This window comes from Cyprinus carpio, chromosome B6, assembly GCF_018340385.1.
Source record: "Cyprinus carpio isolate SPL01 chromosome B6, ASM1834038v1, whole genome shotgun sequence".
Lineage (NCBI taxonomy): Eukaryota > Metazoa > Chordata > Actinopteri > Cypriniformes > Cyprinidae > Cyprinus > Cyprinus carpio.
Genome location: NC_056602.1, coordinates 4,111,414 through 4,132,871, shown reverse-complemented (window position 1 = coordinate 4,132,871; position 21,458 = coordinate 4,111,414). Strand labels below are relative to the sequence as shown.

General features: G+C 34.9%; 1 protein-coding gene across 1 annotated transcript; it reads right to left on the bottom strand.

Moving 5' to 3' along the window:
- Positions 1–610: 610 nt before the first annotated feature.
- On the bottom strand, positions 611–1,857 carry LOC109066165 (transcription factor Sp5). The gene is made up of 2 exons (XM_019083178.2): positions 1,720–1,857; positions 611–1,473 (listed from the first exon to the last, which is right to left on the bottom strand). The coding sequence occupies exons 1-2, from the start codon at positions 1,750–1,752 to the stop codon at positions 622–624; spliced, it is 885 nt and encodes a 294-aa protein (XP_018938723.1). The 5' UTR covers positions 1,753–1,857; the 3' UTR covers positions 611–621.
- Between the last annotated feature and the right edge of the window lie 19,601 nt (positions 1,858–21,458).

Sequence of the window (21,458 nt, the reverse complement as noted above, 5' to 3'; positions counted from 1 at the left end):
TAGCAACCGGAGGCGTCACCTTTAAATAATCCGAGCGCAACGTGCTCCTTACGGAACGAACGTCTTACGTAACACTTGACACATACAATACTGGCCCCCGTCCCGAAGAAAATACAAACACAGTATATTTGTATTCCACAACATGTTACAGCATAAAATTACTGTAATAATAATAATAACAATCATAATATCAATAACAACAACAATAGCAGTACGCCTAGGCTGTATACACAATACTCTTCTAAATAATAAACAGTGCACAATATGCTCTTCTTTGGTCCATGAGTATTTTGACTTTCAAGTTATCAAAAAACGACTAAAATTGTGCATTTGTTTTTGGTGTGGTTAAAAAAAAAAAACTGTAAAAAATGTAAGATGTCTCAATGACATCAAACTTGTTTTTCTGTTATATTTAAACCAATTATGAAAGCGATTGATGAAACAGCAAACACACAAAAATGTGAAACTATTGTTTTGTCCAACAAATATTGTAATTAATAAAAAGAATATACACATGTATAACATTTGCAAATGTGACAGATGGCCCCAAATCAAAGATTAACTTGAATTAAAAACACACGCCAACATTTTATATTTACTGTGATGGCCTTCAAAAAGTGCTCAAGACTTCTGTTCGAGAGTTTTGTTGACGTGATCCGTCACGGGGAACAGCGGTCTGTTCTTGCGCATCAGGTGCGTCTTCAGGTGTTTGGCCAGATGGTCGCTGCGCGTGAAGCGCTTGGCGCAGTCCGGACAGGTGAAGCGCTTCTCGCCGGTGTGCGTGCGCAGGTGCCGCTGGAGCTCGTCCGAGCGCGTGAAGCTCTTCCCGCAGAACATCCAGCTGCAGACGAACGGACGCTCACCTGCGTGCCACCTCAGGTGCGCCTTCAGGTGCGACGTCTTGCCGTACACCTTCCCGCAGCCCGGCATGTGGCACACGTGCTGCTTTCTCTTCCCCGGCGCGTCGCTGCTCTTTTGGCAGTTGGGGCACATGCACCTCCGGCATCTGCGAGACTTGGAGTGCAACAGGGTGGCGATTTGAGTCTGGTACTGGCCGAGCTCAGGGTGACCCAGAACCCACCCGCGGGGGATCTCAAATTGATGTGTTGAGGAGTGATTGGCAGTCCACCATTGGTCCAAAAGTCCATTGTGCGTGGGCACGTAAGACGTGGGAAGAGTAGCGCATGCTGACGCACAAGGCAACATATTCAGGGGCGAGAAGTCATAGTGTTCGGCCGGGGATGTCAGTGGCATTTCGTGGTGTGGACTTAAGGGGGTCTGGAGGTGCTGTGAGAAAGTTGCATCACTTCTCCAGGGATGGAAGAGCTTTGGTGGGGAGCCTTCATATGAGAAGTGCTGCTGGTGCTCCATGGATCTGGGTGCACGCGAATGGCAGATGCTATTACAGGTGTCTTCCAGCAACATCAAGGGGGATCCTTTGATGGATTCTGGGGTGGAGTTCGGCGTCCGATCCTACGAAATAAAATATCAATACTTAAAACGTACGCACTCTTATCCAATTCTTTACTCTAGAACTTATTATTATTATTAAGAGTGAGAACCACTGCTCTGAATCGCACTGGCACTATTTTTTGTGCAAATGAAGGCTCAAAGTTAATGCTTAAAATAATGAATCCCCCCTAAATCAACTTGCATGCTTTAAATCCATCAAAACGATAAGTTTGACACAGTTCCCCTCAGAGAATACTCTTTACGCACCTGAAGGAAAGCTTGCAGTGGCTCATTGCGCATGATGGCTCTCGCAGTTACGCCAATGAAGCCTTGTCGAGCCAGAATCCTTATAGTTCCCAAAACTGCGCACCCCAAGCAACTCACGGGAGAATCCTGGAGCAAAGTGAACACACTGGCATCATTTCATTGAGTTTGATCAGAACTCCAGCCAGTCAGAATGAAGAGTTTTCCCTTTGAAGTTTACCGCTGCCCAATCATCAAAGAATAACCGAAGAGCTCAAATCCTTTGAGTGTTTGCTGCTTTGGATAATAAAAGAATTGATTATTTGGAGGGTGAGATGGGTAGAGATGAAGGAGGTGCAATTAATGAATTAATTAATCTGGATTAGTTGAATGGATCAAAGAAATAATAAAAATTTAGTGTATATGTCACTGAAGAGATACATTTAAACATACAGTAATTGTGGCTTATGTCTATGAGGCGTGATGAAATTTTTTTTGCATGTTGCATGCACTTATGCATCTTAGTTGAATAATGTGCCAAAATATGAAAAGTTCAACTTTAAATTAAATTAAAGGGGTACCTACACAGGTTCAGGTTTGCCTTGCCTCAAACATATAAATAGAAATAAATAAATAAAAAATAAATAAATAAAGTACAAATATATGTATATATATATATATATATATGTCTGGATGCCCCTCATAGCAGAATATATATAAACTGATTCCATTTTAGAAAAAGAAAGCAAAATAATGTGTGCAAGTTTATAAAACTGTCTGGATGCCCCTCATAGCAGAATATATATAAACTGATTATTGCCATTTCTGTTTTATTGGCATTTTTAAAGTTTAAAAGTTAATCTTTGTAAACAGGTATTTTAAAAATCAGTACAATATAAGTTAAACAAACAAACAAACAAACAGTACAATATATTTTAAAAGGAATGCACAGGAACATAAGCTTACTCTCTGAAATATAAGTTTTTCAGGAACATACAATTTGAATGTCCCAGCATGCGCATCAAAATCTAAACTGAATTGCTCTTTTGGATTGAATTTAGTTTAAAATATGTATTTGCCTATACTTCATTTGGAATAAACAAACAAACAAATAATGGAACATTATGGAGGCATTTTTTTCCCATTTCATTTTAATAGGTTTATCACAGATAAACATTCCAAGTGAATAAGATTGCATAAATTGGGATTTAAAAATAAACTTTTATTATTTTAATAATATATCTGACAACAAAATACAAAACAGGATTAATGAAGAACTACAGTAGAGTGTTTTGTTTCTGTATTTTTTTTTAATTATACACATTAGAAATCTGTACAAATATAATGATGTCACATTGCACGCAAAACTTGAAAACTTCAATATATTTGAATACATTTTTATAATTTCTTTCACCAACTGTTTTTGAGAAACCTCGAATTTAACATTTTAAAAGATTTTACAGTTTAATAATATTACAACGATTTAAAAAGAACAGCATGGAAACTCGCTGGTCCATTCACGATGATGCAGTGAGAGTGAAGGACACGGTTTAGAGGCAGCGTGTGGGAGGCTGGGCTATTGAATACCTCTTGAAGTGCTTACAAGGGTGTCTAGAACTAGAGCAACATCTGTGGCTTTCCACAACAAAGCAGAACTCTGTTCCTTCGCGGCACGCAGCTTTGAAGTCTCATGAAGACAGAAAGCAGCCATTGTTCTCTCAGGCCTACATGAAGGCCCTCCAACTTGGGTCTCTTTAATTTAAAAGTTTCCCCCAGTAATGCGATAGTTCTCTCCTGTTTCCCTTGGTGAACCTTTGAGGTGAAGCCTGGTTTTGTGTTTAAAAGCCAGAGTTCTGGCGAGTACTTTAGCCCTGGGTCATGAACTGTGGGCCGTTTGAACCAGTCCTGCTTAAGAGTGCATAAGCTGATGAATGCAGTCAATTACTCAGGAGTCACTGTTAATAAATAAGTATTTTAAAAAGATACTGCCCCAGTTAAACTTTGTGTAAACCTAGTTAACCTCAGATTTCTCATCAAATCTTTTGAAGACTAAATTATTTGAGCTATGCAACCCATGTTATTTTTTATAGCTGTATATTTTTAACGCATCACAACATTTGGGACTATTTCATCTAAAGAACTTTAAAAGAAACCTCTAAGACCTTATACAAGATGCTTCAATAAAAGCTCCACCGAGACTCCTGAAAGAGCGACCAAAATGTGCAATACAAATATCCTCTGGGAAATTATACTATAGTTTGAAAAGAGACTTCTTAGACTTATTTTTCAAACTCTTGTTTACATTTGATCTATTATTTGGCAGATATTTCTATTCAAAGTGATTCAATGTAGTATTGTAATAGTGCAGAAATGTTCACACAAGTGTAATATATGCATAATGCATATTAGGGCTGCTTGTCAATAGATTAAAATAACTAATTGAAATTAATCAGTAAAGACAGAAAACAAAATAATGAGTAAAGTGTGACTAAGGTGCTATTAACGAAATTACAAGTAACACATTGAATTAAACATGATTTTTTTAAGTAGAAAGACGTACAAAAATGTACAACAGTAATATTAATAACTTTGAAAAATCATTATTAGTATAATAGTGCAGAAGTGTTCAGTGTCTATCAGAATAAACTTAATGTAAACATGCATGCATAAATCAATAAAAATAAATGAAATATTTTAAGACTGCTTGTCATTACTAAAATAACTGTTTTTTTTTTAATCTTTTATAGAGCAAGAAAAAAATTATTGTAATGTACAAGTCATATTTTTGTTGACATTTGAGCCTCTAAAATCAGAATGAACTTTAACCCTAATCAAGAAAGCTAAGCTAAATTTAAACCACTGCATTTTTATTCAGTCTGAATATGCACACGGGGGTAAAAAAAATTCTCTTCTGGTTTTTATGTGCATGATAAACACTGTAAAACAAATTTTCCTATGTAACTGTAAGCCAGATGGAAGCTTCAGGTTACTGTTCCACAACATGTCTTCTCAGCAGAAAGCAACTCTTTATTGCAAATGTTGGAATTCACTACGCATGACAATTAAAAAAGCATATTATTGGGTCAGAAGAGCCTGGGGAGGAAGATGCCTGTTAATAGAATCAGAACGCTTTCAACATGCACTCCAGGGTGTGAGAGTGACCCAGTTTACATCAGACCTTTCATTTAAGAGACACCGAACAAGAAAGATGGAACAAGAGAGAGAGAGAGAGAGAGAGAGAGGAATGATAACATTAAGTCTAGTTTGTAATTATTCCTGTGGTAATGGTTATTAGAGCAGATCGCACATGGACCAATCAGAACAGCTCTGGGCCAGTTAGCTTCATCTGTATGAGTGGCCTTTATACTATTTGCAGTATTGCCTTTGAGTGCTTTACATTTACCAACATCATGACATTTTTGTGGATTGTTAATATTTACATGTATATTCTAGCTCCTGCTAGAATATTTTTCTTTGACTAGTTCATTTTTAAATGGTCCTGCTGTGTGGAAAAAGTAAAGTACAACAGTCTAAACTTACTTCTGAAACTGCATTAAACGAGTGCCACAACACTGGCTTGATGAACTACATTAAATCCAGTTTAATAATGAAACAACGGATTTTCTCTCCAAAAATCAGCATAAAGATAGTGATAAAGGGCTGTAGGCTGCCATTAGAGACGGTGTGTGAATGAGGTAGTTCAGTAATTGACAGGAGACGGAGCTGCTCGGCTAATGATGTTTGAACCTGGTTTGATGAGCACATTTCCATTTCCATAGAAAGCACATCAAAGTCACAATCGATGTTAATTACAGTACCAGTCATGGCCTTAAACAAAGTTGCAATGCTGCATTTCTGAATGCCTTCGCTGAGATGATATTCTGATGCAAATACCTGCAGCTGAAAAGATGGAGGAAGGACTGATATCTGCATGCAGGAAAATCTGAAGACTTTCTTAATTTTCTGGGATTTTAGGTGAAAATCTGGGAGATGTTGTATAGTTATTTAAAACACTAAAAGATGTTAAAAAGCATTGAGTGCATTACGTTTTTAGTAGTAATTGAAACCAATCAAACAAGCTAAAATAATAAATAATTGACCATCAAAGGGGCAGGGAATGTTTTATGAATGGAAGCATTCAAAACAGAATCAATGAGGGACTGGACTGTTGTTTTTGGTATTTTTGAGATAGATTTTTCTGAATATTAGAATATTTTATGATATACTTTTTGAGGATTCTTGAAGATTTAATTTATTTGAAATTTGAGGGTTTTTTTTTTTTTTTTTTTTTTTTTAGTAAAAATGGAAAAGTCTACTTTTGATCAATTTAATGCATTCTTTCTGATTAAAAATTTAATTTCTTATATCTCACACAACCCTAAACTTTTAAATTCAATCAGTCTAATATACATTGAAAGCTTTTGTGAAAATCAGGGTTATCAGGGTTCACATGTTCAGTCAGTTTGATTATTTTCACTGATATCAGATCTTCTCACTCCATAAACTGCATGTAAAAACAAAACAAACTGTGGTTGAGTACTTTACACATTGGTCATGCAGTCTAAGTTGGTAAAACTTTAAGAAACTTCCTATGAGAGACCAGTAAAGAGTCATTTAGCAGACACTTATCGAAAGCAACTGACAGTTACAGAAATTAAAAGAAATTATTAATCTTTCTTTAAAAGTTGCAGTTCAATTCTTTGAAATGAAATCAGTCCATTTGTGCACAGCAGGACTAAACTGTCACTTTTTAACTTTTAAGGCATCATTTTCAGCTGGTTTAAACATATTTGCTTGAAGATTTACTTCAGCTAATGCATTCAGATGCTGTGGAACAGCACTCTGCACTCCCTGTCAAAGAGAGACGCTTATGGCTACAGAACCGAGGAAAACCACAGAGAATATCCCTCCTATCTCACAGACAGGTGAGGGACATTCAGAGGAACAGTGTATGTTAGCAGCAGATTACCTGTGAGCAAATCTGACAACGTTTGACGATAAGCACTCGGGCATTGGATCCTGTTAACACGTCTCTGTGATGCTAAGAGGATTTCCCAAAATGACAAAGACTGAGGTTCCTTTCATGTCGTTTTAAGTTGGTCTCTAAGATCAGTTTCCCTGAGCTAGATATTTAGTCGCCATCTCTGGTCAAACAGCCTTAAAGTTTTCCAAAGACTATATTGTAAGAACGCTGGATGATTGGGAGCTAGCACTGAAATCCAGGACTTCAGCTTTACAGATTAATAACATTCATGCAAACTCAACAAGAAGGACAGAGTGTCTTCTGCTGTCTGCTGTCTCCTGTCCAAATCATGCAATCTGCCACTCAGGTTAGTGACATTTAGTAACTGATGCTACAGACAGAAAATGAATTTCACTCAATTACCTAAAATGTGACATTCTTTCAAATTTAAGAATTATTTGAACCCTTTACAGTAGGCGGATGTCTGAAAAATCTTAAATTTATAGAAAATATAAAATAAAAAAAAAGAAACCTTTTATTTAATAACAACCAACATTTGGTCCCAAACTAGTTAAGTGTCATGTTCATTTAAGCTTAATTTAATTTAATAAAGCTCATGTTTAAAACAGTTTTATTTTCTAAGAAAATTGCACATTTAACCAAATTACTGTAAGAACAAAATTATTGTCACATCATTTTATAATTAAATAATTACTGTAAGGTAAAATGTACTGATAAAAGCAGCCAAATCTAATGAAAATGGACATTTTATCCAATAATTGAGAGACTATGTATTTTAGAGTATTGCTGCATTAACTTAAAAACTAGTAATGCCAGAGACAGTATAAGGGGAAGGACATAAACCACTTAGGAAACCATCTTTCAGTTAAAAGAACCAATCAGCTTTTGATATAGGCATCAATCATTTGTTTACTCTAGTATTTTGGCCAGTCTGAAAAAAATTGCATGATTTGATCTAAAAAAGCTACATTTTGATACTGTTGCTACAGTTAAAATGACTTGCCTCACTTTTCTCACAAAATGTCACATTTACCATCTAGCAGCTTGGCTAATGTTTTTAATATCCACAAAAATCAAAATTGACTGATGACAGCACTGAACATGTCAGGTATCTCCCTTCACAGCTTCTGCACTCTTAAAACCTCCAGTCAAAACTCACTCAGTCCAGAAACACCCCACCTGCTTCAGCTAATAGACGAAGTATGAATTGTGCATGTTTCTACGAACTGCCTTTTGAATTAAATATCAATCAAATACAGTGCAGCACAACAACAGCTGTCTGACCCGCATCAAACATCTTGTGCTCTCAACCAGAAACAACATTAAGCGGAAAAGATCTGGAGAAACATATAACTTTAATGATTTATAATTCATTGTGATCTCAAAACGTGTTCCACTGCTTTAACAACATGCACCAAACTAGCTCAAAAACGAGCCAACTTGTTTTCTAGGGCAAATGCATATTAAGACCTTCAAAGAGGGATTTGTTCTTTAAAATAATTTCGAGTTTCACTCTTATCATACTTATATGTATATTATGTGCATATTGCATAATGTACACTGAGGTCCAAAATGTAAACATAATATTTAATGTAATAATCATAATTGTTAAGTGTTTGTTTATTTATGTATTATTTAAACTTGAAAATGGAAGGCCATTTCTGCCACATATAAGGGAAAAAAACATGCTTTGGTAACTCATAATTATGACATAATAAATAATTATGACATAAACTGCCAAAATTATGGCATACTAAATCAATCATAGAATAAAAAGAATAAAATGGATAATTAAGATAAAACATGGACTTACATTAAAATTTTACCTCATAATTTTGGCATAAAAGTCAACTTTATGAGATACTAAGTCATAATCATTAAGTCATAATTATGACAAAAACTGTCTTCTCAACATTTAAAGTATAACATCTCACAATTTTGAGATTAATCTCAAAATTATAACAGCATTTCATAATTTCAACTTTTATTTTCATAATCATGACTTGTAATTTCAACTTTTTATTATTTATATGTATCTCACAATTTTAAAATTTTATCTCACAGCTATAACCTAGTATCTCATAATTTCGATAATATCATAATTGATTTGCCAAATTTTCTCATATGAAATTTTCCACTTGTTCATATGAGCTCAGTTGTTTGATTTAATTTGTAAAATTAGTTAATTATTACAATTTTCATTTCCACATTAAACCTTATTAAAGAGGGATTTGTTCTTTGAAATATTTGCAGTTTCATTCTTATAGTATTTATGACACTGAACTGCCAAATAAAGTCCGATAGAATATATAGGAGCTCCATTATTCAGCATTCTCTCTTTCTCATGTGCACAGTCTCTCTCTAATTCAGCATGAGATTACCCTTCATCATCTATTAACCCTGACCGTCCCGGGAGACTGAGAGGTGAAGGTTCCCGAGGGCCTCTTGGAGCAGCTGGCTCTTAGGGAATCAGATTCTCTATTCATCTTCCGTCTCTCGGGAGAGATGCTTATTCTCTGCCCTCCAGCCAATCACAGCACACCAGTTTATTGTCTATTTTAGGTATTTTGTCCCTGTAGCATTTGAATATCATTTAAAAGCTCATCACTGCAGTGATGAACTGAGTACATTTTGAATAAAAGTCAAAGTCATTTCTAAAAGAGGCTAAATATACACCCAGTGATGATGAAGAAACAATGGGATCAATAATCCATATTTTTTCTATCTTGTTCTCTGTGGATGATTAACTTCTGAAATAGAGAAATGTCACCAAACTTAATCTTCAGGGACTTTTAATATTCTTTCACTGTTAAAAAGAGGAGGAAAAACACAAGGCAACTTCATGTCTGCCTCTGGGAACACAACAAACACCCTGACATTGAATAACACCATAATCAGTCATAAACACATTTAGCTTTTGTCTGACAATGAACAAAATTAAACTGTATCAAATCATAAAGTGATTTACGATTCACTTTATGACTTACTGGAGTCAGAGAAGAGAGATGTTGGTGAACTGTGTCTGACTCCTTCCCCGAATTTGGACTTTTGAATTTGGAATATGTATATTATGTGTATACTGTAAAGTGGGGTCTAAAATGTAAAGAAATCATAATAATCCTGCAAGAATTTTGAGATAAAAAGACATAATTATGACAAAATTCAAAATGGAGAGATTAAGTCACAAATATCATAAAAAGTCAAAATCATGAGATGCCAAGTCATAACTATAAGATAAAGTCATATGACATAAAATGGTCAAAACTGATATACTAATTCATAATAATGAGATAAAAAGTCAAAGTTATGAGCTATAAAGTCATATAAAAGTAATAATGATAAAACTCAAATTATTATACCACATTATAACTGAGATAAATTGTGACAATTATGACATTAAAACTCAAAATTCCGACATAAGTGAAAATTGTGACAAACAATTCTAATTATGACAAAATTGTCGACATACGTCATAACTTAGCATCTCATAATTTCAACATAATTGACTTTTCGATGTTATTACAACTTCATATCACATAATTTTAAATTTTTATCTAATAATTATAACTTAGTATGTTATAATTTTGACTTGATTGAATTTACTTTATTTTAATTATCAAAGTATGATTTTTATTTTTCTCATGTGGAGGAAATGGACAATCACAGGGAAAAGAAAGACAGGGTTAGAGTCTGTCTGTCGGTCTGATGAGGTCTATGAGACTGAACCACATTTGCTTTTTACCAAACAGTGCTTCTATTATTAAAACCTGTAGACTATTTATAGCAGAGTCTTCAAACTAAACAATAATGAAATCCAGTTACAGCATATCCCTCTGAGGAAAGGATTGTTTTTGAGATACTAATTTCCCAAAAATAACGAGTTTTCATTGATTTTGTTTTGTGTGGGTGTTATATGTGATTTAAATCTTGATCGCAGAGACTTTATGACCGTGTTTTATTGGCTCTGAGATGTCGTTAAGCACAGTGAGAGATGGACGGTGGGTTACAGGCAATCTGAGGATTACTGGAAAGAAACACATTGGTGGAGAGTTGTGTGGCAAACTGATAATACGTAACGTAATGGACAGGACGCGGCCCGGGTGTTTAATTCATCACAGGCCACAGATGAATGAGCGACTAACGTGAATAAATGAGTCAATTACAGGAGACGCGTGCTGTGCGCTTGTGCTTCACCTGCCTGATGTTTTCATTATAAATAATGGAATAACAACCCTGTGTCTTTCAGTGTGTTACAGTCCTAAAAACAAACACAGCCTGGAAACGAAGAAAGCAAACAGAATGTTGTACACACTGCATCACAACATGCTGTCAGTCTTTACAGGAATGATTATCTGCATGCTCCGTGGTGTGTTTTACTGATCAGGATGGAAATTGTATGAGCACAACTTTACTTCCAAAAAGGCATTTTATATGAAAGGAAGTGACCGGGGGCTCTTGAACTCTAAAAATGTACCATAAAGGACTATAAAGCAATCCATGTTGCCAGATGATAGCTTTTTGTGAAGACACACATTTTAGTCATAATTCACAAAAAAATTCAATTTAAAAATGTTGCAAGAAGATGCACCTCACCAAGTTTGACATCAGTGATGGCAAACACACAATAAATCTGATGTTTGTCATGTCACTCTGCAAGTTGGATATGCGGAAGTGCAAATTAAATGTGCATGGAAGCTTTTTTTCTGCCACAGGATAAAAAAATGAAAAAAGAAATTGTGACTTTTTATTTCACAATTCTCTCACGGTTCTCACTGTAAGATATAAATTCAGAATTGTGAGAAAAAAGGCAGATTTGTGAGATATAAAAAGTCACAATTACCTTATAATTTTTTAATTATGTGGTGAAAAAAAAAATGCAAGATATCAACTCAGAATTCTAAGGGAAAAAGTCTGAATTGTGAGATAAAATGTTAATTTAAATTCAATTTTAAAAGTAAATTTAAATCCAAAAGTAAATTTCTATTCAAATTTTAATGTCAAATCATTTAAGTTCAAACATAAAAAAAGTGTGGTTTATAAAAACAAAAATAAAAAACACTTTTAAGCGTGAAATTATAAGTGATTGGAAGATTGCATGTTTTTACTGACTCTTTTTTGATCTCATTCAGCAAAATGAACAATTCTTCATTTAGGTAATTTCATTCATTTGAAGTTAAAATTATAAACTTTCAATATCAATATATTTTCAATACTAAATTCCTTGTATGCACTCACATGTGCAAACACCATAAAAGCAGGAATAAAATCTCTGTTAAATGCAAAATTATTGCATAAAAATTTGGAGGAGGAGGTGGAGGAGAATAATTTTTTTTTTTTTTTTTGATGAATACGAGTTGCAAGCACTGTAATGAGTGAATCTGACTGCTGGGAAATGTAAAGTAACTGTCAGGCTCTGTTAGGTTACACACACATCATTTCTCTTTCTCCTCTTCATACTTCGCAGGCAGGTGAGTGACAGCTTGGACAATTATTAGTTTGACTGGTTGTTCATGTGCATTATGAAACCTGCAAGTCATGACAGACAGAGCTCCCAAAGTTCTCCAAACACACAAGTAAAAGCACAGAAAGTTCTAGCCATTCATTAGTAACTTATGAATACAACCATTAGAAAACAAAACCTAATTTTACTTGAAAAGAAACAGTTGGTTAAATGGCTTGAAATCAGTAAAATGTAAAATCTGTCATTGTTTACTCACCCACATGCCATTTGAAACTTACATGACTTTCAAAGAGAAAAGAATTTGAATACACTACTGTACAAGATTTTTGAATGTTTTTCAAGTCTCTTCTGCTCACTAAAGTTTAAAAAAAACTGTAATATTGTGAAATATTTTTAATTAAAAATGTTTTCTATTTTAATATATTTTAAAATGCAATTTATTCATGTGATGCCTAACTGAATTTTCAGCATCATTACTGCAGTCTTCAGTGTTCCAATGCTTCAGAAATCATTCTTACATTTCGGTTTATTATCAGTGTTGAAAACAGTTTCATATCCTTTTAAAAGATATGACTGTCAATGTGATTTGAAAGCAGATGATGACAGAATTTCCATTTTTGAGTGAACTATTCTTTTAACATCTTCCTGGAAACAATAAATATCCTCAAACACACACACACACACACACACACACACACACACACACACACACACACACACACACACACACACACACACACACACACACACACACACACACACACACACACACACACACACAGGGAGAGGGAGAGATAGAGAGAGAGAGAAGAGGAAGGAAAAGGGAAAAAGTGAGCATTGATAAATGATATGGACTCCGGTGGCGGTTAACAGGGGTCAGAATTAGTCTCCATCGGCTGCAGTCATAAACCTGACCCCTCATTAGAGAACGCGACAGGAGAAGCCAAGGAGCTCTGTAACACCAGGAGAGAGCTGCATGTCAATTCAAAGAGAATTCACATTAAAACCGCTGATGCCAACCACACAGACAAATGAGAACAAAAGCTGGAAGGAAAATTACAGAAATATAAAGTTTCTAATAAAACATTCAACATATGCATCATATATTCCATTGTACTTTAAAAACTTATTACATATACACTGTTCAAAAGTTTAGGGTCTTTTTAAAAATAAATTCAGCAAGGATGCATTAAATTGACCAAAAGTGACAGTAAAGACACTTATAATGACAATTTCAAATAAATGCTGTTCTTTTGAAATTTCTATTATTAAAGAATCCTGATAAAAATGTATCATGGTTTTCACAAAAATATTAAACTGGTAATGATAAGAAATGTTTCTTGAGCAGCAGATTTCTGGAGGATCATGTGACACTGAATATGGGAGTAACGATGCTGAAAATTCATCTTTGATCACAGGAATAAATTATATTTTACAATATATCACAATAGAAAATAGCTATTTAAATCTATAATAATATTTCACAATATTACTGATTTTACTGTATTTTTGATTACATGCAGCCTTGGTGAACAGAAGGGACTTCTTTCAAAAAGAAAAAAATATAAATAAACCTTTTTGCTTAGTCATACTGTACTTGTTTACTGTATCAAATCTCTTCTTCAGTTTCTGTGCTGTGTGTGTGTGTTGGCATAGATTATGTATAAGAGTGGGTTATGGAAGTGTCATCTGCTATAATAATGCCCCCCACACATCAATTATCATCCATAAGTGGTCTTAGTATAGAGTAATTAACCTTTTTTTTCAGCTGCTCAGCTGCCTGTGAAGAGTCTGCAGCAGAACTGCAGGGTTTGTTATGTGATAAAGTCTGAGGTTGTTTTAAAACAGATCAAATTTTAGATTTACTCAAAAATAAAATTGGGAGCAACAAACTCTGACCTAAAGCAAAAGAAAGGAAACACAAAGAGCCCTTTCAAAACTGTGATATTAGATTCAAATGTCCGCATGATTTGTAGTATCATGATTTGATGTCTGCAGCACAAACAATGCTGGATGTTTTACTTGCTGATGTTTAATTACTAGATTTGTTCAAATCACTAATCCTAAGAATAAGTAATAGTAGCAATTCTTGGATATTTTCTAAATCTGTGTACAAGGCTGTATCCATTATACTTCATTTAAAAAAAACAAACAAATAAAAAAAAGCAATTCGAAGTGACGATGCAATTGCTTCCAAATCTCTGTCAAAGCTAGTGGTACCTTTTTCTTTTTGCCTTGCAAAAAATGGCAGGATACACAAACACCTTGCGATGTGAGAGGCCGCGGGGAGCCGTCACAGCCCCTCAGACACAGCATGCAGAGACGCCCCGCCGTGTGGATGCTGGAAGTGTGTGTGTGATAGAAATGACACTAACAGAATCATTTCACGCTTGGTTGCACTCGCTCCCAGACACACAGATGTGTGCACACACACTCAGACCGGTTCTGTTCCAAACTCTAGTGAGCTGACTAGCAGGGTGATTATATTCCAGATTATATATTCCAATAGAGTTTAGCATTAACATGTTGCTGAGCTTATGATGTGGTACTTGAAGACTAATAATTTGTAAAATAGTCCATTTTAACTGGATTTGTTTATGAAGACTCTTTTAATCAATATGTAAAACTGAATTAATTTTAATGTAATGAAGAGCTTGTTACAATACATCATTGTTATACCATAAAAACTGGCTTTAAAAAGTTTAATTTTAGTGGTTCCTGTAGCTTAACCAGTGGAATTGCAACATCAAGGTCTAGGGTTTGAATCCCAGAGACACTTTAATTACACCTCAAGTATAATGTAATTTACATTGGATAAAATCCTCCATCTTTTGGAAGATGTTTTTAAGGGAGCGGGCATGTGACTCCGTAAAATAATGCCTATGTAGTGAGCTCACTAGGTTTTGGGACAGAGCCTGTTCTGATTGCTCCCCCACACACACTTACCCACATACACAAGGATTTCCACTTTCCCCTCGCCTTTCTGCTTCCAGTGAATTTCGTTTTCCAACATGTATGAAAACATGCAGAGATAGAGCGTAAGAGTCCACTACAGATAAGACAGAATCAAAAACTTGAACATAAAAAAATAACAACAGCATGTCAAAAAGTGTAACCAAACGTACATAATCTGTCTTATGACCTCTTGTTTCTCAATTATAGCCAACACCATAAAACACATATACACACAAACAGTCTCGTAATGCGGTGTTTCAGCTTGCCATCTTCATGAATGGAGTTAATTGCACGTGAAAATTACCATCAGGCGCCATCTGTTATGTAAATGCACTGTGATCGTTTCCTTAAGCACTTGCCAAACATTTATACCGCTAAAGTCATGCTGAACGCATCACAAACCTGCATCACAAAGGGTCGGCTTCATTGCCACCATGAGCTTTATGTGTTTGCTATAAACTTCTGTTTCGGCTTGAGTGCATTTACAGAGATCCGGTTAGAAGGTTCATTTCTACTGTGCAGTACATGTTCATGTCCCGATCCAATCTGTCTGATATTGGGATATGTACCAAGGCATTACAATAGAGAATTAAATGAAAATAATGGTGACTTTAAAATGAGTTCACTAATTTGATTTAATGAATGCTGCATGAACGTATGAGTTATTTTCATTATTTATTCCCCCATGTGTTCTCAACATTACTTTCCAATGGATTCTTATTTCCTCCACAGAATAAATGTAATTGACGTTATTTTACTAAAAGACTGTTTATCTCACAATTAGGACTTTTTTCTTGCAATCCTGAGTTTGAATTTCTTGAAATTCAGACTTTTATTTCCCAGCAATCTTGGGGAAAATGTCATATATGTTATATGTTATATAACTTATAACTTAATATGTCTGAAATGAGAAAAAAATCAGAATTGCGAGATAAAAATATGCAGTTGCCTTTTTATTTATGTTTTATCCTGTGGCAGCTTATATATATTCCCTCTTGTTAAACATTTCTGGTAAAAATGACCAAAAGGCTGTTCCTAATGACATTCTTCAGGAAGTGACATAATTTTGGAGAAAATTCAACATCACAAGCATCAGTAAGAATTAGCAAAGTATTTTATTGAATTATCTTTCACCTCAATTGTGGAAAATTTTTTCAAACGATTTGCTTTTTAATGAGTAAGCAATAACTGACTTGGGCTCTTTATTTCCATCCTGTGCATTGTCTTGCTATTGTAGGCTATAAATAACAGTTTTTTGCATGATGTTTATTTGCAATACTCAAGATTTAAGTGCATTGCCCAGACTAAACCCTTTTATAAATAAAGTAATTTACAGTCATATTTAATATTTTAAAGGTTACAGAATTCAAAATGTGTTTCAGGAACGATCCAGATATACTCATATAGGACCAGGCTGCTTCTCTCTGAAAGCGCTCTCATTACTCAGTGTGTGAGCAACACGCCACCTTGTGGTAAATACCAGATATGTGGCATGCACACAGAATGAGATCTGTCAGTCATAGCTGAGTCTCCAAATAACCCTTACATAACTCACACTGGACTTGCTCAGAGAAAATCACATGCATCTCGCAATAAAACAGCACTTGATGTGCTCTTCTAAGAGCAGCTAGACAATATAATTAGAGTGGTGAAACCCTAATGAGTGTGTGTTTGTGTATGCGTGTCTTATCTCTGGCCACAGAGCTGTTAAACAGAACCATTTCCTTATTTTCCATTATTCACCACGAGACAAAGCGTGCCTAAAACAACCAGGCTGCTGTCACTTTAATTGCCTTTCCTCGGGCTGCCTATTATCATATAAATGGAGATCAGTTAGTGCAGAAGACATTTCCTTCCTCTGAGTCACATGTACAAGTGCTTTCTCCTGCACATGTATGTGAAGCTGCGACCAGCCGAAGGAAAAAGAGTCCTGTGATGTCAGTAGAAGTTAAATAGCACATGCATGTTTGTGTGTTTGTGTGTGTGTGTGTGTGTGTGTGTGTGTGTGTGTGTGTGTGTGTGTGTGTGTGTGGGTGATAAAAGAGTGTCCAAACATAGAGCCTGTGTGACCGTATGTACAAAAAAAGAGAAAGAGCAAGAGAGAGAGACAAGAGGAGAGGCATAAAGGACAGTGTGTGTGTGTGTGTGTGTTTTTTTTTTTTTTTTTTTGCACACATCGAGTGAGATGCCCACTTATCAACCTTGAGTTGACCTCTACTTTTGATTATGTACAGAGAGAAATACCAAATAATGAAGAACGTTCCGCTTATCTGTACAGAGATTTACATTACTATCTAAATAAAGACATACAATAAACTTTTGTTGTTTTATATAATGCTTACTATGCTTGCTTGACACATATCAGTCTATCTGTCCATCCATTCATCCATCCATCCATCTGTCCATTCATCTATCCATCTGGTCATGTGTCTGTCCATTTGTTCTCCATCCATCCATCCATATCTATCTATCAGTTCTTTTCATCTGTCTGTCCATTTGTCGTCATCCATCTATCCATCCATCCATCCATCCATCCATCATCTGTTTGTCATCCCTCTGTTTGTCTATCTATCTGTCTGTCCATTTGTCGTCCATCTATTTTCCTTCCGTCCATCCATCCCTGTTTGTCTACCCTTCTATCTATCATCCCTCTGTCATATATCTATCATCCAATTTGTATATTTATCTATTTGTCTATAATCCCTCTATCTTTCTATTTGTCATCCATCTATTCATCTGTCCGTCCATCCATCTATCCATCTCTGTTCGCCTATCCATCTGTCTATTCATCCCTCTATTCATCTGTCTGTCCATTTGTCATACATCCACACACATCTACACAACCAATCAATCCACTAACTATCCAAAAAATATACAAATCAACTCTGTCCACATCTCATCCCACCATCCATCCGTCAACCAACATCCATCCATCCACACCTTTGCATACCTATACATATCTACATTTAAATTTTCATCTGTCTGTCCATTTGTCATCCGTCCATCCATCCATCTGCCTAAATGTACATATAATATAAGTACAGCCTATATAACTTTCTGAATAATACTCAAATACAAAAAGTCAAGCCAACATTTAAAGCTTGTCTTGATAAATTTTCTAGCTAAATTATAGGTATATAATATAAGATAAACTAACTCCCTAAATCATGAAAGATTACTTTTACAATTTAGGATCAGATCTCGTATCTAAGTTCAGAAGTAGCACTGTTGTGAATATAGAGATGAAAAGGATAACCTTTTGAAGGGAAGTTCAGATCTTCTGCATATTATTGATTATTTAAATGTAGGATCATAGAAAGGCCTGTAAAGCATCTGTTGATGAAGTCAGAGTAATAATACTATTGCATGTCCTGTCAGGATAAAACATCATGACATTTAGTTTGTTCAGCGGGGGATCGATTTTCCCAGCGCACTCTAAAATTAAAGTTCGCCCTGAGCCGCTCAGAGCCATTTAGGCAATCAGCAATCTACTTATTATGCAAACAGGAACATTGTTCAGATTAAGCCAGAGGAAGAATGATAGGGCGGGAAACAATACAGTCTGAGAAACAATGCTGCTTTAAACACAGCAATATCTGGATATGTTCGGTATAGCATACTACTTACAATTCAACAGTATCCAGTGAACTACACTGAACAATATACAGTGAATTTTCTGTATATATGGAATCCCTGGATGACCTGCTGTATTTGCCAATATAAGTGTCATATATAACTAACTATATGACTGTAAGTAAAATCAGCTAATGGATTCTGAGTGGATTGGAGTAATTTTGAAATCTTTTTAAGGTCATACAGTGCAAAAACAAGTGTTAGTAAAAAACAAAAAAAGTAGTGTGTTTGTCTAATTTTACAATATAAATATCTAAAAATGACTGAAAATTCACTAGTTAGACTAGACTAGTAAAAACAAGTAAACAAATTTGAAGTAATTTTACTGTTGTACATGAATGTTGTACATAATTTTGAACACATTATTTGATTTTACTGCAAAATGTTAAGATATTTTTACATTATATTGGATTAATAATAAAGTATTATTTAAAAAATTGAGGTCATACTGCAGGGAAGAAGCAAATTATTACTGGAAATATTGTGTAGTTACAGTATATCAGTGTTATTTTAGTATTATTTATACACTATTCTAACTTTTATTCATATTTTGAATTAGCTTTAATTTTTATATTTTCAGTTTCATTCAAAAAATCAATCAAAAAATTAATTTTAATTTAAGTTGTAGTAATTTTGTTATGTGCTTTTATCATTTATATGATCTCTTTAACATTTATCTTTAGATTTAATTTATTTTTTATTTTAGGTTTAGTTATTTTTCAAATCTATTTATTAATAATTAATTAATTTAGTTTAAAAATTTAGTTAGTTGCTAACATTTATCATTTTCATGTATTTTTTAGGTTTTTTAAAAAACTTTTTTTTTTTTTAATCTAATATTTTATATTTTAAATTAACAACCATTATTTATAATAGACTTACAGAAAAGAAAAGGTCCAAAAGCTGTCACTGGGGTGGTACCCTTTTAAAAGGTATACCTTTGTACCTTCTTTACCTCCTAAAGGGTGCATATTAGTATTCTTAATGGCACATATTAGTACATTTGGCAGATATGAGTAAAAGGTGACAGTTTTTGTACCTTTATTTTTGAGAGTGATATATACTGCACAGTATGCAGTTAGCAGTGCACTAGCATTGCCACAGTGAGAACTCATCACACACATGGACACACACAGATTTTGGCACAGACCAGCTTCAGTCAGCATGTGAGAGAGAAACCCAGAGAGCATAAAGAAGGCATCTGTGACGAGAGGAAGGTTAAAGATATACAGCCCCGGGGAAAAGAGAAATGCTATTCAGTCACCACTCATTAGCTTAATATTTTCCCAGCATGATTACAGCAATCACTGTCTGTCCTCCTCCAACCCCACACCAAAATACCCCTCGCTACGAAGCCTGTGCAACTGCTCCATTTTGTTGTCATGGAAACAAAACTGTTTTACCCCATCAGCATCTCAAGTGTGCATCTCGTGTCCTCTGAAACAGAACATTTCAGGGCTCTTTACAGGCAAAGTAATGATGCTATCCAGTTTCCTTTTCATTATACTTGTGCATCTGTTCCACAATTTAATATGACTATTTAAGGCATGTTAAAGTAATAGTTGAGCTAAATATGAAAAATTTGCTCAAAATTTCCTCCTCTTCAGGCCATCCAAGATGTAGATGACTTTATTTCTTCATGGGAACATATTTAGAAAAATGTATCATCATATCACTTCTTCACCAATGGATGCTCTGCGGTGAATGGGTGCCGTCAGAATGAGAGTCCACACAGCTGATAAAAACATCACAATAATCCACATGTGATCCACAGCTTTACGCTAAAAAACTAGTCCTCTATCTATAATATTGCTTTCTCCGTGAAAAGTTGTCTCACCTGAATCAGGAGAGAAATATGCACAGACCAATCTGCGTTTACAAGTGAAAAAACGTCCAAAACAGCTCTTAACAAATATGTGGATGGATTTTGATTTGAGAGGACAAAAGGATACTTTTTCACAGGAGGAAGCATAATAATGGATTATGGACTCATGTTTTTAGCCGGAAGGAATGGTTTAATGTTAAAACACCTTAATGATGGTTTTGTTTCTTATAAACATGCAGCTTTTCATTTCAAAAGATGTAAACTAATGGACTGGAGTGCAGTGGATTACTTGTGGATTATTGTGATGTATTTATCAGCTGTTTGGACTCTCATTCTGACGGCACCCATTCACTGCGGAGGATCCGTTGCTGAGACACTGATGGAATCCCACATTTCTCCAAACCTGATGAAGACACAAACTCATCTACATCTTAGATGGGCGGAGCGTGAGCACATTTTCAGCAAATTTACCGTTTTTGGGTGAACAAGTCCTTGAAACATTACTTTGTATTGTTTACAATCTTCTATCTCATTCACTCTTACAATCTTTTTTTCTTTGGGAAAATGTCTCTCCACACTGTCCTAACTTACAGAAAGTGTACTTGATGCACAGTGTTTCATCTGAATGTAATGATGTCACATGGAGACCCAGTGCTGACTCAGCAAAGTTTAAAAGTTCAGTCCAACAACCAAAGAGAAACTACATCAGTCCTTCACGAACATAGAAAGCTAAATAACTCAATAAATATATACACATCTCCACAGGTCTCATTTAGCATTTGAATTGTCTTTCAACCACTCAATACTCAACAATCACCAGATAATGTGGATCGACTGAAAGGAATGGAAGAAACAAAACCAAATCTATACATAACATTGGGCAAATATATATATAACAAATATAT

Coding starts and splice junctions, on each gene's coding strand:
- LOC109066165 (XM_019083178.2), bottom strand. CDS start 1,752: ATGCGCAATGAGCCACTGCAAGCTTTCCTTCAG. Junction 1,474..1,719: donor CACTGCAAGCTTTCCTTCAG/GTGCGTAAAGAG, acceptor TTTATTTCGTAG/GATCGGACGCCGAACTCCAC.